This window comes from Clupea harengus, chromosome 7 (genome assembly GCF_900700415.2).
Source record: "Clupea harengus chromosome 7, Ch_v2.0.2, whole genome shotgun sequence".
In the NCBI taxonomy this organism is placed as follows: domain Eukaryota; kingdom Metazoa; phylum Chordata; class Actinopteri; order Clupeiformes; family Clupeidae; genus Clupea; species Clupea harengus.
In genome coordinates this window covers 6,295,955-6,312,798 of record NC_045158.1, presented here as the reverse complement: position 1 = coordinate 6,312,798, position 16,844 = coordinate 6,295,955, and the positions used below count along the sequence as shown (strand labels likewise).

Below are 16,844 nucleotides of genomic sequence, written 5' to 3'. Positions count from 1 at the left end.
GGGAGAGGGAGGGAGGGAGGGAGAGTTAGAGAGAAAAGTAGATCAAAGTAATCTGTGTATGAAACGAGCCATACATCACGAGGATGGTCATGCTAGGGGCTGGGGATGGGGGGGGGGGGGGGGGGGGGGGGGACCAGGGGAATTATCGGCCATCTGCCCACAGAGGCACACAGTGCCTGGGAGCACCTACACTGGGGTGATGGGAAGGTGTGGCCCTCTGGCTCCTGAGATTTCTGCAGGCACTCCTGTCCAGATGCACCTGAGCTCTGCTCATCTTGTGTTTGACAAAAAAAAACAAACAAACCAAAAAAAAAAAAAACAGGGTGACGAGGACAGAATTTAGAGACGGAATTAATTAAAAATACTCTTCCCCTTCAAGCCACTGGCTTAAACCGAGACAACTGGAAACTAATCCAAATGCATACACACACTCTCTCTCTCTCTCTCACACACACACACACACACACACACACACACACACACTATGTCAAGTACAGAGTAGCTCTGTTGGGTGATATTAATTCAGTTACTTCCTTGGGTCCCAACAGCATATGTGCTGCCATTATGAGGGAAATTGAGGGAATTTCTCAAACACAAGAATATGGCTTTCAGATTCTCCCTAACAGGCGGCAGTGCATGTGGATTGGACCTGAGTGACTGTGTGTCCTACCCACACCATGTAGTGCACAGAGAAATCACAGTTGTTGTGATCTCAGAATCATAACACCATTTTTTTCCCATTAGCAAAACAATACATGGCATATGACATAAGGAACAAGAAATGTTCCTGTTTGATTGCATTTCCTGTTGACATCAAGAAAAATGGTTCAGTTTATCACATGCTGTCTGAATTAACACACATTGCTTACTTGATTTGAATGAATCAACATCTTAATTGGCGACTTATCATTTCTTGTCATGCCTGCTGACCGAGAACTGTAATTGAAAGAGTGTTGATGACAGGGGGGTGTGCTTGAGTGTAATTGGAGACCTTCATGTTATATCTACTAAGTTATTCACTTGAAACCGCTGGAACGTGAATGTGTGAATTCAGATGAATATGGATGAATTTGGATCGTCTGAAACCACACAGACATCCTGAGATGAATCTCTTGCACCGTGTTATGGCTTTCTGTGCAGGGTGAGTTGTTTGTGAAAACCACGACCAGTTAAACCACAACAAACAACAAAATAATTACACGCAGATTTCTATTGTTTACTAAGTGCTACACAACTAACGATGATTAACATCATTGCATGTCTGACAATCAAAGTAGGTCCATGTCAGAAAATGTAGAAATGGAAGAATGTTTAAGGTAAAACTGCAATTTATTATAGATAGGAGTGGTAGTGGTGATTCTGGTGGGTGAGCGTGGGTGTTGTGTGTGTGTGTGTGGTATGGGGCTCATTCTGACCACCTCTGAGTGCAACCAGAGCCTAATAACTAATTGCGATACATTTCAAACATTCAGCTGCCTGGATGCCACCCATAACTCAAGCCCCCACCCCCACCCCCACTTCCTCTAGCCCCCCCAAACCCCCCCCACGCCACCTCCTCCCCTCCCATCTCCAGACTCCCAAGCTGTCGGACTAAAAATATACAGCCTTCATTAAATAACTCAGAGTGGGAAGAAATGGATGGGAAGTCATTTAGGAAGATGAAATGGGCTGAACCTCAAGCGCGCATCACCCTCATTCGCCATACATCAAATCAGTAAGGGGGAATAGAAATTGAAAAGTTTTTCGAGGCAGAAGGGGCCGTGAGGCGATGGGATGGTGGTTGACGATGTGCATATGCTTGTGTGATGAAGCTATTTCTGAGGAGGGTGGTGTGTGTGTGTGTGTGTGTGTGTGTGTGTGTGTGTGTTTGTGTGTGTAGGTGTGTGTGTGTGTGTGTGTGTGTGTGTGTTTGTGTGTGTGTGTGTGTGTGTGTGTGTGTGTGTTTGCGTGTGTTTGTGTGGGTGAGTGTTTGTGTGTGTGTGTGTGTGTGTGCGTGTGTGTGTGTGTGTGTGTGTGTGTGTGTGTGTGTGTGTAAATGTAGAATAGAGAACAAGTGACAACTGAGTTGAACTCAGGTGACGGGCCTCAGGGTATTCCAAGTACATAGGTGAGTGACAAACCTGGGTAAGTAAAATCCACCTATGGCTTCCAAAACAAACCGAGGTCTCTTCAGGTTTATATTTTTTGTTTTGATGATATGAGGAAAGCAATACATCACCACGCCTTGAAACTTTAGTACATAAAACCAGCTGGTCAAGCTAACGTTAGCCAGAGATTTCAAATCAAAATCTCTCTGCTTCTCACCATCTCCCTCTTCCTATTCCAGCCTATAGACTGTTACCTGTGTTTTTATATTTGATTGACAACCCAATGGCCCTGACTGTGAATTTGAGCCTTTCTTTGCTTCTTTGCTGTTAAAGGCTGACTTTCATTGAGACAATTCAGGTGGGGATACCTCTTTAATGACATCCACCCAAACCTCTGGGACACATGCCAACACGGGGACATGTGTTTGAGCATATTTCAAACAGAAAAATACATATACGGTGGCTTTAAAGCAAAGTTAGAGCGCTGCTGGGTCAAAGCAGCAAGGCAGACAAAATTCCTAAATCATTCATTGAACGATGCATAGAAGCTGGCATGACGACAGATAGGCCCCTTAATTTATTTATGATTGACATTCAGGGCTTTGATGGTATATCCAGTTTTATATTGTAGTCATATTTATCAATCTGCCTGGGTACAAAAAAATGGTTCCAAGCGATGTGAGTCATTACTGCCATGACCATATTTCTGTATCCTTATTAATAGTTTATCAAGCTCTGCCTCTGTGCTCAAAGACTGCAGAGAGAGTCTCTGTCTTCACACCAGCATGATATTAGTTACACATTGATCTTATGCACTTGTTGATATTGTCTTCATGATGAATGGCTCTTGTATTTTTTTTCGATATACTGGATGCAATGTTTTGCCAAAACCTTTAATCATCCATATCAGCCGGAAGATTCAATACTCAGAAGCTGGGACGAAATGGAAATGTTATTTGTATTGCAGATATATAGAGTCAGTCAACCCTTAATACCCAGCATATTGCGTCAGAGCTATCAGGAGTGAGGGAGGACGGCTCTGTGGTTCATGAAATGACTGCTTTGTGAAACCAGTGAACGCCTTCGTTCCACACGTGCACCGTCCGATCATTTACCCGCCACTGCTCAGGTGGAGGTGGTGTGCGAGCAACGGCATTGTCACCCTTGATATGGAGCCATTTATTCAGCGGCAGCGACGCAGCCCTATTAGCCTGGTTATACTGCGAGAGAGAGGAACATTGGTCAATGCGCTCATTTATCAGGTCAGTTGTAACTTAATGGAGCATATGCCACTGTTGGACTTCGTGGGAGTGAAAGACAGAGAAACGGGCCATCTCGCTTTATGGCATCTACTCATGTGCCTGCACAGAATTGGACAGCGGTAGGTGGGAGTGCACACGTCCAGGCCTTGTGACTTCTCCTTCTTCATTGAGCATTGCATCTTTCAGGCAGGCTTGAACAAGTAACACTATCACATAAATAAAATCATGTGTGTTCTGTTCTAGGTCTACGTATGTCACTCGACTTTGAATTACCCAACTGGAAGACTGGCTGTTTTATTAAAAGCATCTAAGAATCATTCTCATATAATCATATTAATTTCATATTTATTTCCTATCGAAAAGAAATGTATTTCTTGGGTGTTTCTATTGCATATGTTTAAGACATGTAATTACACAGAGACAATCCTATAGCGAATAACTGTTTAGTAGTTTACGTTTAATTTGCATTAAAGTGAGTGGGTCTCCTGGATGGCTTGTGGTAAATTCTCTGAGGAAAAACATAAATGAAGGAAAGTAAGCCCTGCAGCCAGCTGCGCCAGGGGGGTATTTGGTGTGACCGCCTCAGGATAATAACAACCTTTCCCGAGGACTGTGCAACAGTCATTTAATGTTGGTCTGGGTGGAGAGGAATGTCTGCTATGGGCCCTGCTCGCTCCATCATCCTCCCGAGTTACTCCTCCTGCATTTTGTGGAGTTCCACACGCGCCGCCAAAAAGATCTTAACACAAACGCATTGGTCCATAGGTTAACTATTCATCTCGGGTCGGGCGACACGTCTGGGCTAGGGCTACCTGTATCTAGCATCTGTCTTTGGTCCACATCCCGCACCGCTAAGCAATGCTACGGCGCCTGGTAATGTTTGTGGAATGAAAACGAAATGTCACGCGAAGACACAGACCACTTCCCTTTGGCTCGGCCTCCGCAGTCATTTTTCTTGTTAATGTAGCATGTCGAATTTGTAAGGCGACGGCGTGAAAATGAAAGGTTGCATGTCTCACTTGTCTGGCAATATGTATTTGATAACTGCAGTAAATCAACGCCGCGGAGGGGAAACGCATGTTAATGGAAGTCACTAAATTGGAATGGAATTTGTTTGAAAGGGGAAAGCTGAGCACACACCAGTGGGAGAAGGCAAAGACATTTATTTCTTTATGTTTGTGTGTGGGGGGAGTGGTGGGGTGGGGGCAGAAAATAAACACCAGAACAAGAAAAGTGAAAAAGTTATTCTAATGGAGTTGTGTTGGTGGTTAGAAGTAGTATACAACATATCATTTCCCAGCTCCAGTGAGTGACTAGGTTACACTTCAGTACCACGGACAGCGTTCGTTCATTAAACACTGGACAGAGACACAGAGCCAGACTCTTAGAGATACTCTGTTCTCCTCCAGTGTGTGCTTCTCTGGCATTTCAGTTCATCCCACACTACCACAGTAGCTTGACATAAATCACAACATAATATATATAGCATTCTCCAGATATAGCAGTCTCACATATGTAATTTAACTAATTATCAGGTAACTGACAGCTGACTGTAGCAAATGAGGTGATATTTTCCCAGACTTTCTTTCTCTTTCTTTTATGTTTCTAATGCCACTATTTTGAGAAATAATGGAAATGCAACATTACTGGGATATAACCACGGTGCCTTTTTCCTACATGGGCTCACAACAACAACAACAACAACAAACAAACTTCAAAGGATCCCTGCGTGTGATTGCACTTGCAGTTACATGAATGTCTTTGGATGTTGACTCCTAAAAGCAGGCATTGTGCAAATAACTGTTTTTACATCAAGCATCAATACTGTGCTTTCTGATTCAAGACATCAAAATGTGGACATCTTTCCTATCTGCCCCTGGCCGAAAAGATTTCACCAATAACACAATTTTCGTAGAAAGACAGTGTTTACTAAAGTGTCATGTAGTGGTTTACATGGTTGTTTGGGGGTATTCTGAGTTCACTGAGCACCATGACACTTTTAATAAGGAAAATCCAATATATTTGTGCACGGATTCAGGAATAATTCAGTTGGCTAAAACATTTGTAGTTTATTTCCAAAAGACCTCAATAGACTTCATGGACATTTGAAATCAATGCATTTTAAAGAATGAGAAGGATAAAAGAATAAAGTGGTGGTGAAATTAACTTAATAGAGTAAAAGGTATCTGCACACATATCTTGCGTGGCCAAATGAAATAACAAAAGATGACAAGAGACATTGGTATGGGGAACATTTCAAGGTTTTATATACATATTCTTTACTGTTCAGGTACACATCCTCATATTGTAAAAAGAGGCATGGAATACAAAAACGAAAAGGAACCAAAATAAACCAAAAAATAAAAGAATCTACTACAATGATTCACAGAAGGCCAAGTGCTCTGATTGTCCAGAACACCAACACTTGCACTTTAATTAAGAGTAAAAAAAAAATGGCTACAATCAGTCCATATAATAATGCTCATTAGTTGAATGCTATATACTTTGAGAAGGGAACACTGGCTCTATAAGATTATTGACTGAATACACACGGGAGAGGAAGCTTCGGTGACTGTATAGTTTTGTACATCACAGAATAAGAATGCCGGTGTCCGAATCCCTGTTGAATCCCGTCGCCTTGAAACGTTTGTGATTCCTTTTTAAAGTTTTATTAAAAAAAATTCCACCTACTTGGCTCAACAAGCTATTCAGTGGTTGACAGATTCTCATCTGTGCAACAGCCTACATTTTTTTATGGGATTGTTTTTTTTCCTACTGAAACCTTGGCTCAGAAAATTGCCTTCTTTTCTGTCGCCTCGTAGAGTAGCAATGTGCCGGGGAAGTGAGCTTGGCATCCTTCTAGTGGTCATTTTTCCCCATGTGTTTGTGTGGCAGGTCCATAGCAGCCTGACAAGAAACAAAATGCGAGATAGTATTGATGGCTGTGTAGGTATCCCTGTGCAATCCCCATTCCATGAATGATACATGATGAAGGGTAGAGAATGGTCTTTAAAAAAAGCTAAGGGTTCAGTTTCCCCAAATCCTCATGGTGCTGCTGCATCTATGGCCATCACTGAATCAGAGAAAAACTCTCAGTTATGAAGATCATAGCAGTGTACAGCTTTTGGGAAACTAATCCAAGATGGTGTATCAATGCAAAATCTTCTGTTTCTCTTCTATGCAAAAATGTACAAAATTAACCATGTAGGCCATGACCTAGACTTGCTTTTCACAAGGTTTTTAGTGATTTATTTACATCCTATTTCATGTTACACTTACAAATAAATATTGCATTCTTACAATCTACTATTTCAGATTTCACCCTATCAATTTCTCTTTTAAACATTTTTTTTTTCACCTGAGCTGTTCAAGAGGTCTTTTGAGCCTCTTCTCACCTGCAAGCATCGTCAAATAAATTAGAGAATGGAAAGATAGTGTAGGACAAACAGAACCCACACTGGAGCATACAGACACCTCATAGTGTCTTAGAACTTCTGGGAAGACGGCAAATAAAGTTTATGAACACCTTTAAAAAAAAGAACAACAAACATAAAATGAGCATTCATACTCTTGACCATTTATGTTAGTAGAAGAATATTTATCTGTACAGAATAATGTTCACTATCTCTTCACAGACGGTTCCTTTTCCTCTTAGTTCTAGATACTGAAGTGCTACTGTTTGAGCCCACCCTTGGACCTTTTTCAACTCACCCAGGCCGAGGAAGGAAGGTTTGAGCGCCTCGCATTACTGGTACGGTTGTGCTGCCATAATAATGATGTACAAAGACTAAACAAGGGTAGGCAGCTCTGTAGTGAGTATAGCCAGAGGAGGAGGACCACTGTGGCTCCTTCCGATTGTGCAAGTGAGCGCTTCTATCAGCAGCCGAGAGGCTGTGTGAAGGACGCTCAAAAATCTCTTTTGTCCTCTAAACATTCATTGCAAAAGAAAGGTAGGGCGGTACTGTTAAGTTCATAAGGTATTAAAGAATATGTAATTCATCTTTTTTCTGGCTGGGGTGTGGTTGGCACAGGTGTGATGTTGGGATGTCTAAATGGACGTGTAAGAGCCTAAAAGATGGTTACAGTTTTGGGTTGGTGGAGTCAGATTAGGTATGGGTTTGTAATGATGTCTACAAGCGACACAAAGCACATTGATTTTGGATGGAGGTGGCAAGGGTGAAGAGGATATCCAACCATCGAATGTAGACCACAGAAATTAACACAACTAATGGAGCATTTAGTGTTGTTTAAAAAAGCACTGCATGAGATGGTACACACACAGTCTGCACTGCTAGCTAAAGTCAGAAGACACGTTACACAACAAAACCGACTGAATAAATTTTTGAACCAAAAAAAAAAGGTAAAACTCAATTCTTGCTCTTCTAAATTCTTATACTCAAATAAATGTACACCAGTTTCTGTATGCTTTACATGGTCTCACCATCCAGTGGTTTATCTTAAATGAGTTATTCTCAGGCCCTCGACTGGCATTAGTAAAAGTTTCAGAGCCAGCCAGGACAACTGTTCAACACAATTAAATTTGACCCCTCACTCCGATAGGTCACTGTCATATCAACTGATGAATGTCACTTGCATTGCATTCCAAACCATTTGACGTCTCCTCGTCTAAGTCCTTCATGAAAGTAACCGCAACTGCAAAGGCAATACAGGTGAGATTTATGTCGAGTCCAGTTCCCCCCCACATCGCTTTCTCACAGATTGTCTTGTAGCCTCTCCATGTAGGTTCTGATCTCAGCCGATTGTCCCAAGTCCATGTCTTGGCACACCCACTTGATGTCGTCTTCGTTGCCAACGAGGATTGAGTTGGTGTAGGGCCCTCCCTCGTCGGGCAGCACTGTGGCGTAGGAGGTGAATTTGACCCGCTTGCCCTTGGAGGCCCGGGGCGAGTTATTCAGGGGCTCGGCCTTGCCTGACGGGTCCTTGCCCACGCAGGGCCCGCGCGGGTCGGAGAGAGTCCGGGGAAGGGTCTGGCCATGGGCCGAAATGCTGCCCTTGAGAGTCCCACTGCCGTTGAGCAGGTATTTGCTCTCCTCACAGCTGTCGCTCCGGTCGATGGCGGTGGTGCACTCGTCGGTGTGGGGCAGCGGGCCGTGGTGGTTGATGTGATGGTGATGGTCCATGAGCTCGGCCTCGTTGCCCAGCCACACCCAGTCGTGCGCGTGGTTCATGTTGCCCTGCTCCAGCACGGGCAGCTGCTTGTGGCGGTACTTGAAGGCGAAGCTCACGCAGTTGATGAGGAAGACCAGGATGGCCAGGCAGAAGACCCCCAGCAGGGCGTACATGCCGATCTCCAGGTCAGACAGCCCACGCGGGCTCTGGGTCAGGTCACTCTCAGCCCCTCCAGGAAGCTCCACCTGGGCGGGGATGCTGGTGTAGTCTACGGGGGTCTGGCCACCGCCACCTCCCTGCTTAGCCCCAGGGGACTTTTTGGTGACAGTGGTCTTGGTTGTGGTGCTTACCTTCCTCACCGCGCCTTCCTCTCGGTCGGCTGCGGCGCTGGTGTACTTGGTGTACTCTGACCCCGTTTTCCCCTCCTCCCCCTGACCCTTCTGCCTCTGCTCGCTGGTGCTGTTGTCCAGGCCACCCTCACCCTCGTCCTGCCCGCCACCACCACCGCCTCTCTGCTCCACGTCGTTCTGGCCGAACTTCACCCGCACGTTGCCCACGCCACTCGCCAGTACACTCTTGCGCTTGGACTTCTGACAGGTCTCGGAGATGACCATCTCCACCTTGACCAGGGCCCCCTGGCCCTCTCCCTCGGCCTGCACCATGGGCCACTTCTGCGGGGCGTCCTGGTAGGTGGAGACCACTGCCTCATCCAGGGAGGTGGCAGTCAAGGTGAAATCCCGGGGGTCGTAGATGTTTAGGGGTGTCACGGAGCCATCACTGTACTGGATCCAGGCGCTGATGACAGCTTCCTGAAAAGTGGGAGAAGAAAAAAACTAAAGAATCAGACGAGATAAAGTGAACAGTCAGGTTTAGAAGATGACAGAAAACGTACATTTAAATTTATGGAACGTGCAGGAATAAAACAAGATGCAAAGACATTTCGTCTCGACTAAAAGAGGAACTTTGACCTTGATATGAATGCACATACAATGCTTGTTTTTATGACTGCAAAGAAGCTCAGACAGCTGAGGTTGTTTTTAGTCTGGAAGAAGACCATAAAAAAAGGAACTCTGCTGATTTATTTTTGAACAAAAATGTATTTTGCATAGGTAACACCCAAAGCAATTAAAGGAAAGTAATTAAATCACTAGAATGTAGACCTATAAAAGGAGCCATACTCCAGTCCAGCCGTCATTTCATTCCACCAGAAAATGATCCTGACCCTTCCCACCCTTTCTGTGTGCTTCCATCACACCCCCAACATTACATTAGCGAGGTCAAAGAAGTGCAGTTGGTTGCACATCTGTGTGCATCCGAGTGAGGGGTTAGAATAATGACACTATAACAAATTCGTCTGACACCTCACTAAATTGTTATATACTCACATTATTGTTATCATGCTCACATTAACTTCAGATTAGCCTCTAATTAACACTCTACTCTTCTGCACAATGCTTCTCGACCATGTAATGAACAGTGCAATATGGTGACCTGTGCACAGAGGTTCATTCAATGACCAATAAAAACGTCACACCCCTGATATGGCACAACCTGCCAAAAAAAAGATTTGAAAAAAAGAGTTTCCTGGACGTCACCTGTTTGGGTGCATGGAAGAGGTCTTGCGCGGTGGTGGTGACGTAGATGGCGCGGCTGTCTGCAGGACTGGGCTGCAGGGACAAGCTGAGAGAGGCCACCAGCTGCACGCCGAGGTCCGAGATGGTCACCTTGTCGTCCAAGACTGTGACAGTCTTCTCGGCCAAGATGGAGTCTGAGAGCGGCGAGATTACCTGCGAAACGATAGCCAGGCCAAACATCAGTCGGATACATGAAAACACATTCATGTCTGGGCCCGGATTCTGGCACTCTAATTCCTCATAATCCTCTATTAAATAAAAGCTGTCATTTCACAAAGCCGCATTCTGCATTTGATGGCTTTCAAAGGCAGATTTTAGCTTTCACCCTTCACAAACCCCCTGCCATTGTTTGATTCAAAACATAAATAACAAACAACCCTTGCACTGATCACAAACCATCATGGAAATTACAGCCGAGTTAATGTTGGTGGCTTGTAAAAATCAACTTTAAAATGAGACATTTATTGACATTAAAACATTAAAAAAAAAGAATAAATCACCAAGACAAACAAACCACAGGCTTGGGAGAAAGAGCTTGACAAGGCATAGTGTATGACACCACCAACGGGCAACCAAAGGAAGACTGGTTTCGACACCAGGGAAATTCGAAATAAATGTCAGAGCCGAGCAAAATGTCTTCATGCCAGGACCTGACTCTTGACTGACACCACTGGGATTTCCAATAGCGACGGGGGGAGAGAGAGAGAGAGAGAGAGAGAGAGAGAGAGAGAGAGAGAGACGTAGTTTAAAGCGTCAAGAAATCAAGAGAGCTTAGGCGTGTTAAACGGTGACAGTGAAGGACAAGCACAGCGCAAGCCGGTATCACTCATTCGAGGGGAATTTCCATTAAACTAACCATAGCAGCTCTTCCCAAGGGGTGCCTTCACAACTCGTGTCCCAAGGCGTCGCTGTGTGTGATATAGAATCATGCATATGCCCACTCCAACAACAAAAACAACACTGTGTATCAAAGAACTTGAGGATTTTTCCTCGACAGCATGTATAGAGTAGAAGAGACCTAAACTCCGTACGCAGACTTATGCAGACACACTCTGTGGTACAAAGAGACACGTATTACGACACTTAATCTGATACCTTTGTAGGTCTGACAGCAGCAAATGGAACAGCAATCTCAGTTCTCTATCCTGGGACCGAGCTTGTTAGCATGTAGATGTGGCAAGTCGCACCTTCACACCTGACGTGGCAGATGTGTACGGTGTGGTGTTGTCAATATCACAAGACCTGCCTATTCCTAATGTTCTTCACAGGCACAGAATAGCAGGCACATAAGACACAGGTTTATGGGCCATGAACACAGAAACAGATGCTGAGAATAGCCTGTCAGTAACACTTGTGTTCGCATAGCGAGAGCAAATGGGGGAGGGGCAAAGCTTGCTATTAGGAGCGGGTGGGCTTCCTCAAGAATGACCCTGTGACCTTTATAATTTGGGCATAGAGCTCTGGATTAGACTTAATTGTTTGGTGCCATATGGGCATACCTGAATGGTGGTGATGCCCAGGTCTCTGCCCATGAGGACCCTCCCGTCGATAAGGCGGGCGATGCGCGGGTCCTCCACCTTCAGGTAGTCCTGCACCAGGTCCGTGATGTCCGCCTGCCAGTCCGCACCCAGCATGTAGACCAGCTCCCCGCCTGGGTCCGTGGGCTCCGCCACAAAGTGGGTCAGCACCCGCACCAGGGCGTATTGGTACTGTAGCGTGCAGCCCCTTCCTCGTCTGTCATCATCCTCATCATCATCACTGTCGCGGGTCGGCCTGACGCAAGGAGGAGGGGCTATCAGTTAGTGAACATCACAGACTGGCTTTTCTATATGACAGTTGCAAGCAAGGGTCAATTTCGCCAAGGTAGATTGGCATGCATGTCTACCATAATTCTCTTTACATTGGAAAGAGTATGTTGTGTACAGGGACTGTGTATAGGTTACTGAATAGGAACGCAAATCATGTGGGTTAAGAGGATTCATTACTGATGGGTAGATCCTGGCTCACAACAGTAAGACTGTAATCACTGAATTCTACACGATCAGTCCCAAACTGGGAAGGACCAAATCATTGATGAAGTACAAGATTCATGCATTATACAGCAAATCAAATAGACCCCACATGAATTACAAGAAAAAAAACCTTATTCAAGCCTACTTTTGGATGGTCAATTAGATGCTTGACTTATAAATTCTTTTCAGCCACTCGACAGGGTCCAACAGTCAAATGCTACAGCTTCTACATAATTATTCATCAAAATCATCGTTTTTATCACGATCAGGTATTTTTCTGTTTTTCATATTTACTAGAAGTAAAAAGTGTCTAAAAACTTGCAATTGCCTTCAACACAGCTTTAAGTTCAGACCATGATGTCAACACACACAGTGCAGCATAGCACATTTACACTTTTGCCTTTTTAAATGTTCCCACAGATAATAATTAGGGTTTAAGTTTCAGCCACAGCTGTAGGTTAATCATATCATAACTCATAAGTGAAACCTTACACATCAAAAATACCCATATGGGCCTATGATCACAGGCACCTCTTTTGTCTCTTGCCTGCCTAATTAACTGAGCATGTATACATACCTTCCTCAGCTCATTTGTACCATGCCCTAAAGAATGCATGTTCCGCTACGTGTGGGCATTTTTTAACAGTCCAGTTTGGACATATATAATAAAGAGTTTATTTCTGGCTTTTTTTCTTCACACTAATTGTAAATTTGTTGTAGAAGAAAACATTCGTCACAGGTAGAAATATACCATAAAGGTTTCAATACATTAGATGCTCAAGACACCTCTCATGTGATAGATGATTTCGTCTCCTCCTGGCTTGATATCACTTCCAGAGCACAATTGAACTGTTTTATCCATGTAAGAGGCTTTGATAGATGCACAATGGTGTTGCTTGGATTGCTTTTAACACTACCAACTGCTTCCAAGTTAGTCATCACAGTTTTACATTGGTATTGTACTCGGAGGCGTGTGACTTGGCATCTCACTCGCGATTTTACATTTTCATATTATGCGCCCATTATCTCCTTATTATCACCTCCATAAAATCGACAGGGGATGCCAAAGGCAAAGCGCTTAATTACTCAGATGTTCACTTTGAACTCTCGGTTACCTCCAGATCGCATGCAGAAGGTTGCACCGGAACCATTGCTTCCCTTTGTCCTGTTTATTGTAAGATATTCCATTTGTGAGGATGGCAATACACTACACACACCAATGCTAAAAGCTGATACTGTATAGATTAGAGGACGTATTACAATATGATACATAAGTATAAGAGATTAAGGATAAGGTTGAGACGGTGTTTTGGAATGTCTAAAGCTCACTCACAGTTACATCACACTATTTTTGAAACGAAGACACAAAAAAACTGAAACGAGTGTTTTTATTTTTTGTCTCTCTCTCTCTCACACACACACGCACGCACGCACGCACGCACGCACGCACGCACAACCAGCTTTGCATGACTCTCCAGTGTCTAAAGTGGTGCGCCCCCACTACACACAGGCGCGGTGTGCACTGTGATCGGGGGAAACGTCTTGACAGGGCGCACACAACGGAGGAATTGGCTAAAAATGAGTTCAGACGGCGGAGCGAAGGGCGGTGGCAGCCCCAGACCCAGCCCCAGCCCCAGCCCCAGCTAATAACTTCACACCTGATCACACCGGAGGCTTCAAAATGAGCACCCGGTAACAGAGACCTGACTCCAGGGGCAGTGGAGATTAGGGTGCAGCGTTAGCAATTGCCTGCTCGATGTGACTTGGATGAGAGGGCTTAATCAACTGGGAACGTGATGATCAAAACAGGAGTATATTTTGCATTCCTTCCCAGAGCGAGGTGCTATATCTGCAAGTGACTGGATTTGAATAAGAGCAGCTTTGGATGCGGTGTAGGGAGAGCTAATGCTCTAAACAATGGTTGGCAGTCATGGTACACTGCTATGCAGGCATGAATAAACACACACACACATAAAAACACAACAGACATAGACACACCTTTGATCTCATCTCTCTTTGACATATATGATCCGTAATAACACACGCACGCACGCACACATGCATGCACGCATACACACACACACACAAACACACACACACACACACACACAGCAGTTCAGTCCTGTACCTCTTATTGGAGAGGATGGGGACCCTCCAGCCTTTGACCTGGCTCAGCTCAGTGTCGGAGACGTCGATCTGCAGAGGCAGCCGTGGCACCCACACGGTCAGCTCCAGCTGCGTGCTCAGGTACAGGTAGGTGAAGTTGACCATCAGAGACTGGCGGCCGCGCATCTCCTTGCCATTCACCAGCACGGAATCACAGCCGGGGGACACCTGGAAACACATACGCACACAGAAGGGAGTCACCAATCTGTGTGTGTATATGTGTGTCTGTGTGTGTGTGTGTGTGTGTGTGTGAATTATGTTTATGTAGGAGCCTGCCATGCATCTCTGCTGTGTAAATTGCATTACTGGTGGTAGAGGCCTAATATAGATATACAATCCTGGAGGCTGCTACACGCCATGAGAGATAGCCGTGGCATTATACATGCAGACTGTATATGTCTGTGCTATCTATGTGTACTTGTGGGTATGTGCATTATTGTATTTAAATGCAAAGCTTAGTGTATGCATTTACACATTTCTATATTTATGTTTACGTGTGTACATGTTTGTGTTTGAGTGAGTGTGTGTGTGTGTGTGTGTGTGTGTGTGTGTGTGTGTGTGTGTGTGTGTGTGTGTGTGCGAGAGAGAGTTAGAGAAAGAGAGACAGACAAGGAGAAACAGAGGCAGAGAGAGAGAAAGAGACAAATATGTATGTGTGTGTGGATAATATGCATATGTATTTGGTCTGCGTACATTGCCATGTGTGTGGTGAGTGTATGCCCAGTGTGAGTGCCCAAGCAGTGTGCTTGTGTATGATGGCAGTGTTTGTTTTCATGGCTGGGCTTTGTGCACTGTGGAGCTACATGGCTCAGCGCGCTGTCGCGGTTTGTTTTGACAGGACTCTGTTAGTGTCAGAGTGGAGAACAAAGACGCCATTTACACACACCGCTCTATGCTCGTCCGCCCTACAGAGATCACCCTCAAAATAGTCCATAGTCCAAATTGTCCTTTTCTCTCTTCTTTTCCCTTCTTGTTGGTCTGCTTGGTATGTTTGATATGCTTTGTGGATACTGACATTTCTCCCCATCAAAATAGAGTAAAATGCTAACCTCGGTCTACTGGGCCTAACTCTAGTCTATAAAAGCTCTGCAATGCCCCATCTTTACAAAGTATAAAAGTGCTTCTAGGAAATTTCTTCTTTTTTATTTCCCAGGCAGTATTGGACCAGATACTAGGAAAAATAACTTTACTGCAGTTTAAACAACTGCCGCAGAATGTTGGTTTTTGTGTGACTATGTGCTGGTAATTCAAACACACGATGACACAACACAGCTAGGTTTCAGGATGTGCATTTCACTGCTAGGTTCTGTGGGTGTGCTTTGCCTAGATTGCCTTGTTTAGGCAGAGAGTTCTGCATGGTTGCATCTTATCAGCTAATTATAGCTATATTATACTATATCGCGCATATACCAACACACACAAGAATGCATGTTAAGGTTTGCCCAGCTCAAAAAGAGAGACCTTATTTAAAAACTAATAGCCCATTCATTTGGTAGCCATGCTAACTTCAAAGACTAAAAGGGTTTCATTGGGTTAGGCATTCCCTTGCCTGATATTTAGTTTGATTTTTCCCCGAGAAACTGGTTATGTCATCACACCATCAACCACACCATTGTTCTCTTTCGTCTTGAATCCTCCCTCGTCTTGAATCACCGGTACAGCTCTCTCCTGGCCAAGGTCATATCTCACAAACAGACAGGATTTACATTTAGGCTTTTATACTGTTTGTTCTGCAATCTGCTGACAGATCCATGTCATTGCAATACAGAAAAGTGTTTTACAGCACTGCATAGCGCAAAGGAAAAAATAAAAAATTGTAAACATAGGAAGCACTGCTGAGACAGAAGTCTGTAAGGGGTCTTGGCTTCCTCTTCCTCTGAGCCTTACTTTGAACCATACTCCTTTTGTGTCATACTTTTCCTCCCAACTGCTGACCCTGTTTTTTTCCATGTTCTTCCATTGTCAGATATTGTAATACTGTGGTGTGCTCTGTCCGAATATGCTTGCCACTTCAAGGCTGACTGAGATGCACCCCTGAGCTATTTTAGAGAACTGGTTGATCACTGGTTGATCAAACGCTTTACACATTGCCCTTCATAGGGTCATAGTAACTGAATTACACTTGAGGTCGAGCAATGTCAGTGTATTTAAATGCTAGTGTTAGATAAAGTAGTCATGCTAGGACAAAAAATTACACACACAATCGATTGCATCAAGGTTTTACCTATGTTGACCAACATAGCCTAAGCCTAGTCTCTATATTGACTGCTGTAAAACTGTAAACTGTACTTCTGTCATCTTGTTACACTCCCGTCATTTCACTGTTTGGTTTTGCATGTCGTCCAGATGTGTCGTTCTACCTGTCATTTGACTGTGTTGTTGCAAATCAAATCTCGCTCTATGAATATCATGGAACTGAGCTGTGTCTGATTAATCTGGTAGACTGGTGAGTCCTTGAGAAATCTATAAAACATTTTGCCTACTTTTTTGTTTTCCTCATTACCATTAAGACATTTTATTTAAATAGCAGGTGAACGAATCAGTTTATGTAAA

General features: G+C 44.2%; 1 protein-coding gene across 2 annotated transcripts in view; it reads right to left on the bottom strand.

Moving 5' to 3' along the window:
- Positions 1 to 7,197: 7,197 nt before the first annotated feature.
- Positions 7,198 to 16,844, bottom strand: part of si:dkey-215k6.1 (transmembrane protein 132C) — a 163,373-nt gene continuing 153,726 nt past the window's right edge. For both annotated transcript variants that reach the window (XM_012815851.3, XM_031570300.2), the window contains exons 6-9: positions 14,254 to 14,459; positions 11,613 to 11,886; positions 10,075 to 10,266; positions 7,198 to 9,288 (exon numbers count right to left, since the gene is read on the bottom strand). In XM_012815851.3, coding sequence (XP_012671305.2) covers positions 8,062 to 9,288; positions 10,075 to 10,266; positions 11,613 to 11,886; positions 14,254 to 14,459 — 1,899 coding nt within the window. In that variant the 3' untranslated portion in view covers positions 7,198 to 8,061. The remainder of the gene's footprint in view (positions 9,289 to 10,074; positions 10,267 to 11,612; positions 11,887 to 14,253; positions 14,460 to 16,844) is intronic.